Source organism: Misgurnus anguillicaudatus, chromosome 23 (genome assembly GCF_027580225.2).
Source record: "Misgurnus anguillicaudatus chromosome 23, ASM2758022v2, whole genome shotgun sequence".
NCBI lineage: Eukaryota > Metazoa > Chordata > Actinopteri > Cypriniformes > Cobitidae > Misgurnus > Misgurnus anguillicaudatus.
In genome coordinates, this window is record NC_073359.2 from 1,516,662 (window position 1) to 1,525,030 (window position 8,369).

Genomic DNA, 8,369 nt, shown 5'->3' on the forward strand with positions numbered 1-8,369 from the left:
TTGGTTATAATATGTACAAATTTGACTTAGAAATAAAACATGGTTTAAAATTTAGGTTTATGTTCACAAAATGTACAAACATGCATAAATAAATGACGACTTTTTTTTCTTTTATTGAAAAAGATGGTATAACGATATCAAACACATTTTACAGCAAATCCTTTCAAACTGACCCACACATTTTGAAGGCAAGACTCTCTCCATCTATTTTATATAATATAATAATATAACTAAGAAAGCCCATCCCCTCAGAAAAAAAAGGAAAACCTATTTATATATTTAAGCTATGCAAAGTGTGTCAAAATATACCATAACATTAGGTGGTGGTGGATCTTAGTCAAGGTTGTCATAAATGAAAAGTTGAATTTGTATGGGAATGTGTGCGCTTTAATTCTTGATGTTTACCCCAGGAGAACATGGTAAAGTGACAGCACAATGCAAACCACCAGTGTTAGGTGGTCAGGTAGTCACATAGTCCACCCTAAATGCCTTTGGCCGCTGCCCGAGTCCCATAATTCCATGCGCAGTTACAGATCTGTCCTTGCCTTGGCTGCGTTTGGTGCATATTTGGGCATGAGTTCATTGATCTTGCGGATGAAGTCGGTTTTCTCCACGCATCCTTTGCAGGACTCGCCCCATTCCTCCAAAATTTTCTTTAGATCTTTCACTTTCAGCTTTTTCAGGTCGACTGTGCTCAAGTCAACATGTTTATCTATGGGAAAGAGAAATGTGTTTTAATGTCAATTTATGCCTTTAAAATCTAACAGCTTAACTAACATCAGTAAGCAAAAAGTGGGTGATAAGATTAAACAATCCATTTATTTTATTTAGTATTTTTTCTTTTTATGTTGAAAAAATGTCTGTTTGTAAAAAAAAGGCAAATGCATAAATGTAAAACCCTTTCATTTGCATGTCAACCTAGCTCTTGCAATAATCCAATTTTCATTGACACACACCCTGTTTAGTTACAAAGCTACAAATATTGTACAATATTGTGCCTCAACAACATCATCGGCTCTTACTATATTTACTATATAACTCAACAATCACACTTTACTGCTTAAAAATAATCTCAACTGGTGTAGTACCTTTTAAAAAGGTCCTAATGTGTATTAGTACCTACAGTTATGTAATGGTACCAATATGGTAATTTTTAACTCTTTAGGTGCACAGCTGTACTTTTTACAAGGGTACAGTCCCAGCTGGGGTAAATATTGTGAAAATTAGTTTTTTTACCAATAACCATCTACTTAACTCATTCTAGTGATGGTCGCTTTCGAAGCACGCTTCATGAGGCTTCGAAACTTTTACGAATCTTTTGTTTCGAATCAATTGGTTTGGAGCTTGTTTCAAACTAGCCAAGTCACGACTTCATTACGTCATAACTGTTTCAAAACGTTTCGAAAATCCAATGGTTCACCACTAGAGGGAGTTGATCACATGACCAGTGTCTAATATGGTTAGGTGAACTCGGGTCATTTTTATTATGCAAGTTCATAAAATATACATCCTTCTGACTAATAACACAAAAATTTGCATAATTAAAAGGGGAGTTAGTTTTAGTGATCCGTTTGCCCTAAATAAAACTAAAAACATTTTAATAAAAATCTTGCTGTTGTTTTGTAAAAAAAAGTGTAAAATTTATGGACGGATCAGCTTTTATACTATTTTGACCAGCAGGTATCGCCAGCGTGTGTGGCGTTTCGAACGCTTCGAAAACTGAATCAATTTTCAAAGCAATTGGTTCAATTCCTTGCCAGCGCTTTTTAAAAAAGTTGCCCACTAGCATTTTTTGTAATTTCCACAAAATGCATTGCATGGAATTTTTCTTTTACAAAATATATAAAGGCGCCACCTGGTGGATAATAGCATTAATACGGATTGCCGTAAAAACTCGTAATTGGCAAGGAAGCGTTTTCTCTTAATCGATGAGTTAACTTGTCAATCGCGAGAGTAAAAAAACAGTAAACCAGTAAAAAATGTGTTTCATTCTATTTTAATTTGTTCTCTTTTTATCACCTCTCAAATATGGGTAGGTTTCTTCAAATACCAATTTTCTGTAAAAAGCTGAAATAATTGCATTTTGTAAAGGAATTTTGTCAGAGATCCGATTCAGAACTAAGATCAAAGCATACACAGAGTTTAAAATTATTTGACGCTTCAGTTTTTTTACAAATTTGGTAAGAGCGCCATCTATTGTTAAATAGCAGAATTATAGATTACCGTAAAAACTCATAAGGGAAACGTCATTTGCAGGGAAATGTTTTCTTTTTATTGATGAAAAACTTGTCAATTGCAGGGAAAGAGTTAATATACACCTGAAATCCTCCATCAACAGGGTTGTTTGCCATTGCCCTCCATATACAGGTTACACTAACTAAACAGCGGTGATGCATTAACTTTAATTTTCAACTTACCGTATTTCAATTCACAGATTTGACTGTCTTTCTTTTTCAGTTTTTCGCAGATCTTTTCCACAGGCACATGATAACTCATCGGTTTGGAAACTTCATTGATTATTTTTGTAGCTGCATCACTTGTTGCACCTATATAATAACACTTTATACAAACAAAAACAAAGCAATGCATAAATAAACAGAAATACTGCAATATACAGAATACTTTATACACACAGACACACACTTACAAAGCGGTTTTCTTTCCCCTTGGCTTCTTTGCAAGCTTTCAGAATAGCTTTTTCAATGGTGTCGCTGTCAAATTTAACATTATTGTCTTCTAATGACTGACGAAACCGGTCCAGAAATCCCACACAAACTGAAATATAAAAACAAACAAATAATTAGCTAGTTTTCATAGGATTTAGTAATATTTCTCACAAAACATAAGGTTTTATTAATCTCAATTTTCCAGACCTAGACATTTATCACTTTCTATATGTTATATAATCTGTTTCAGTTGTTATTTTAACAGGTGTGTCATGTCACACATATATCATCATTATGTGTTAATCTAACATACAGTAACATTATGCATCCCAGCAGCATTGCCTAAATGAGGATCTATAGACAAGACGTTTTCATTGAATAAATTAAATATTTATGCAAAGTTTTGACTAAGGCCAAACATATAAAATAGCAATATACATCAAATTTAAATGTAACAGTATGGTATAATTGAACATACACACATTATTCAGTTAAAATGTATATTATTTGTGCATTATTAAATACACGCAGGCACACGTTTAAACCACGTTGAAACAAACTCACCTTCACATTCACCATCTTTCAAAGCATCAATATAGCTCGGCACGAGCGCCAGGGCCAGCGCCACAGAAAGTCCACTGAAATATAACATCATCAAAGCAAATAAATGCGTCTAACTACTTTAATATCTGATGAAAAAGTGCCTGTCGGATCATTAAAGATACCGGTTTGATGGCAGGCAACGTATTTGTTCAACACCGCTTCCTGAAGTAAAGACCCACCCACTCTCACATCAGATTGGTTAATGTTACACTCCACGCGATCCTATTGGCTGACTCATGACGTCGCAACACGCACCGCCGCCTGATTGGATGTGTACTATTCGTTCAGGAGTGAGTCCAGTTGGCGGCCTGTGATTGGTTTCGAGGGTTTACGCGGTTTGATGACGTGACGTCGGAAACAAGCATCTTTGTAGTTTACTGAACGGAACTCAATAATTATTTGTAACCCCTTGTATTATCAATATTTTATTTAAAGTTTATTATTTATTTACGTTTTTCATTATTTATATTTGTTTCATTCTTTACAGTTCTTTGTATTTCCATATTTGAACTTTGGCTGTTGACGTTGCACTGTTTCTGCTTTTGACAATTATAGTTTTTTTTTTTCTATTGCAGACCTGTTTTTGTATGTACATTTGTTATACATCTGACTTTATAATAAACAAAAATAATAAAAAGTTTACTAAACGCCTATCTTTGATTCTCTGGTCAATATTTCTGTTGGGAAATTGTGCTATTCAAAATAATAATAATAGATTAACCGTTTCACTATTCCATCATGACATTGTCCCATAATTCTTCTATTTATGATCAACATTTAATTTATCTCTTTCCTTCTGGTTGTTCTGTTTTGTATCTTTTTTATCATTTGTTATTATTTGTTACATGTAGGCTACATTGTTTTGAACATCAAAATATAAATAAAAGAAAAACATTTACTGAACGGCGTGTCTTTAGGCTTGTTTGACTTCATGCTGCGCCGCACCGACATGTGGATGACGTCAAAGTACCGTGAGAGCGACATGAACTCATTCGTATGATATCTCAAATCCTTTCGCTGTACTTTGACGTTATCCACCTGTCAGTTCTTGCAGCACCGCATGAAGTCGAACAAGCCTTACTGTGGGTTTACACCAAACACGAAGCGTGCAATCGCATCGCGTTGCTTGCTCTAGATTATTCGCGGGATTTAACTTCGTGTCATGCGAATTTTTCGCTTGAGTTAAATATCTTCAACTTGGGCGAAGATGCGTTTGATGCGAATAGCGCGTTTTTTCACGGCAAACGCGCAGCCCATATCGCATCAATCGTTGAACTCGCATCTGGTGTAAACCCACAGTAATGGGGCATACACACCAAACTCGACTTCAACGATTTGCACGAGTAGATGACATACAAAGTCAATGCAAAGACGCGATCAGACGCGTCCTCGCGAATGAGACGATATGGGCAGTGCGTTCGCGCAAAAACACGCGCTATTCGCCTCAAACGCGTCTTCGCCCAAAAATGCGCTATTCGCATACATAGTTAGTACATAGTTGGACGCTTGAAGATTTTAGTTTACTCGCTTTATTCGCACGTGAAAGGCGCTCGTGAAATTCTAGTCATTCGAGACATTCACGCCAAAATTTGCGTCATGGGAGGGGCTTCTGTGACTCTGCTCACTTCCTGCAATCACGTCACAACTACAGCAAGCTCCTGATTGATTAACGCGGCATGAATATCCGCCAAAGTTCAGATTTTTCAACTTGCGCTTTTCGGGCAGCAACACTCAATTTGCGCGGAACGCGCCATCCGCTTATCGCGCCGCAGGATGCCTATTCGCATCTTTGCATTGACTTCACATGTAAATCACTTGCGCTTGCCGCCTCTTCCGTGTCTGGTGTGAATGCACCATTATTATACCTTGACCTAAATTATTTACTTGAAGTATCCCCTGAGATTTTAAATAAATATTTTAATAATTTAATAGCACATTTGCATGTTTAACTTAACAACATTTACCTTTTCATCTGTTTTATAGTTATTGTTACCTGTTAATTAAGGGTAATATAATTCAAAACCAAACTAATGCATTAGACAGAGACCCTTAAAGGGGACATAACATAAAAATCTGACTTTTTTCGTGTTTAAGCATCCCCAGTGGTTCTATCAATCAGAAAAGGTAAAAAAATCAAACCAGTAATTTAGTTTTGGTAAACCATTTTCTGTAAAAAGCATGTAAAAAAAGCTCATTGAAATTTGTCTCCCCTTGTGATGTCAAAATGGGATAATACCGCCCCTTAATCTGCATTATCCAACCAATTGATGTATACGATATGAAAATGTTATTGGTCTGTAATAAAAAAAAATCTTTATTGATCTGGTGACATTATTAGCCATGGATGAGAATTTGAGAATGGATGAGAGTTAAAGTAAACGTAGTAAACCATGATAACCACAAAGAAACCATGGTTTTGACAACCATGGTTTTCAAAAACCATAGTTAAACCATGGTTAGTGTAGTAAAAAACATGGTTACTATACTTTTATCACAATAAAAGACAAATTTTCGTAAGGGGACCCAATGTGGTCACAAAAGGTCATAATTAGACCATTGATAAAAGTGCTTAAATGTTAATCAAAATATGGTAAAATTATATTATATTATATTATATTAAGTGTAGCATATGATGCACACAATGACTTTTTTGTCATTGCATCATTGCTTTCTATCTCTACATGAGTATCTTACGTTTGGAGTAGGATACCCCTTTAAGTGGTCCTGATATTTATATGGTGTAATAAATACAATTCCTTTTGCATACATTAAGATAATTCATTTTATAATATTTTAGTTCATTTTTGTTACAGTAACTGCTGTGGATTAAACTCGCCACCAGGGCGCGCTGTTACATAAGAAACTACAAACTGTATATTTGTATACACTGCAGTGAAACAAACATCCTGATGTCTGTTTTGCATACAAATAATATAATATTAATGAATACAGGCATGCACAAAAATAACCGTGTACACCCAAAGAAAATAAAAAACAAGACAAGTATCAGTTGATAAAACATTATCTTTAATATTAGGCATTATTAATGAATTACACGTCACATCGGTTAAGTGAGTAGGAAAACATGTGTATTTACATCTAAAATCCACACCACATTTATTCATGCTAGCACAATATATACAGAAAAAATACTTTCAGAATACAAAGGTTTTCATATTTCTGCATGGTAACTTTCTTTAGATTTCGATGCAAAATACACAAAATAACTCGTAGTGATTAGGCCATTGATTTTTTTTCTCTTTTTTTCCTTGTTTGCATTTTTAGTTTTAAAAACACATTTACATCAGAAAGTACAAGGCAGACAATTAATCTCTGTCTATACATGATTTGTCCTTCTTGACCATATAAATACAAAGCTTTTGAAGGATTATATACACAAAATAAAGCCAGACAATGTGCGGTACAAACTGTAATGCAGGTCAGAGTGTTTAGTACCCCACTTTACTCAGTTTATCCTATGTACAAAAATGTCAATTTTCCAGTGTTATAACTTTGCACGCCCATATCATCATCATCATATAACTTGACACATCCTACAATATCGTTCAGTGTTCTCAGCAAAATACAGAAGAAAAAATATTTCATTAGCAAATCACACCTAATGCTGTATATATGAACAAAGTATTGATTGAATATTGTAGATGCGTATTAGGGCAACCTCGTAATGTAAAAAATAAAATGTCACCCTCGATCCGAAAGCCCGTATCCAAAACTTCAGCTTGCTTCCACTGAGATATCAAACATGTAAAATATGTACAGTCATTTTTACACGGTGTTTTGTGCCGAACGAGTAACCTTCATTTAAAGCAATGAATTGTGAATATATGCATTGTTTTTGGATATTATGAATTATGAGTACAAGCCACATAGTATCCATCGGTTAATATTTACATGCAAAATGTGCTTAAAACAATAAATATTAATGCTTTCTAGTTATGCAGGGCCCATTTCATATATATTTTAGCAGTTCACACTCTTTCCTATATCACACCATCTTTGCATAGATTGCATTTCCATCCCTGATCACTCGATATTTAATGGATATAGAAAATATTTTTATTAAAATGATTGGAGGTTAAAACTATTACTCATGTTTGTTTTTGAAGACATGAATGCAATAATTTCCTAAAAAAAGACTTAGGCTACTTAAGAAAATGGCACTTAGATCATTAAAACGGAGATATAAGATTAGTTTATGTAGGAGATTTGAATATTGTGTGATGAATATGAAGTTCCCACGTTTACAAAAGACCTTCTGTCAAAACATTCACTTGTATTGACTTTGCTTGGCCATACAGTAAGAGGTAATGAACTGTGGCCTATTAGGTTAACATGCACTTCTCGTATATATGTGATCCTGTCTGTGAAATTCAGACTATGGTCGTATAATTTAATATTATATTAAAGGTTCAGTGTGTAATTTTTAGAAGGATCTCTTGACAGAAATGCAAAATAATATACAAAACTCTATTATCAGGGGTGTATAAAGACCTTTTTATAATGAACCGTTATGTTTTTAGAATGAGGCGTTTTATCTACAAACACAGAGGGTCCCCTTATGTGGAAGTCGCATTTTTGTGCCGCCATGTTTCTACAGAAGCCCTTAACGGACAAACTTTTTTACTAAGTTGTCTCCAACGATGCCATGTTTGTTCTGGTGACGGCTACCGTAGCTTCTCTATGCGTTTTAAAAGCAAGGGGTGAGCAGTGGACTGAGCCGTTGGTTGCAATTCGCAACCTCACCACTAGACTTCGCTAAAATTTACACACTGCGCCTTTAAATAATATATAATATAATATTAAACATATCAAGGTTAAATTTTTACAGAACATTATATTGGATGAATTTATGTACAAAAGAGTAAATCGTAAAAATGACTTCACCTGGGTTTTCACAGGCAGGGTCACATATCTCTCAATGATGCGTACTGTCTTCATATTACAAAAGCATACATAAACAACCCTTAGATCTCCTTAACACTTGCCATTTCCCTTTAATAATCTTCAAGTATGGGATTTCATACAATGAGCATACCCTAAATCAAATTATACATAAACCATAAACAATGTATGTAAAAA

General features: G+C 34.6%; 1 protein-coding gene across 1 annotated transcript; it reads right to left on the reverse strand.

Moving 5' to 3' along the window:
* Positions 1-89: 89 nt before the first annotated feature.
* LOC141359236 (mesencephalic astrocyte-derived neurotrophic factor-like) lies at positions 90-3,446 on the reverse strand. The gene is made up of 4 exons (XM_073861298.1): positions 3,231-3,446; positions 2,648-2,775; positions 2,418-2,559; positions 90-712 (listed from the first exon to the last, which is right to left on the reverse strand). Exons 1-4 carry the CDS (start codon positions 3,319-3,321, stop codon positions 528-530), a joined length of 546 nt encoding a protein of 181 aa, XP_073717399.1. The 5' UTR covers positions 3,322-3,446; the 3' UTR covers positions 90-527.
* Between the last annotated feature and the right edge of the window lie 4,923 nt (positions 3,447-8,369).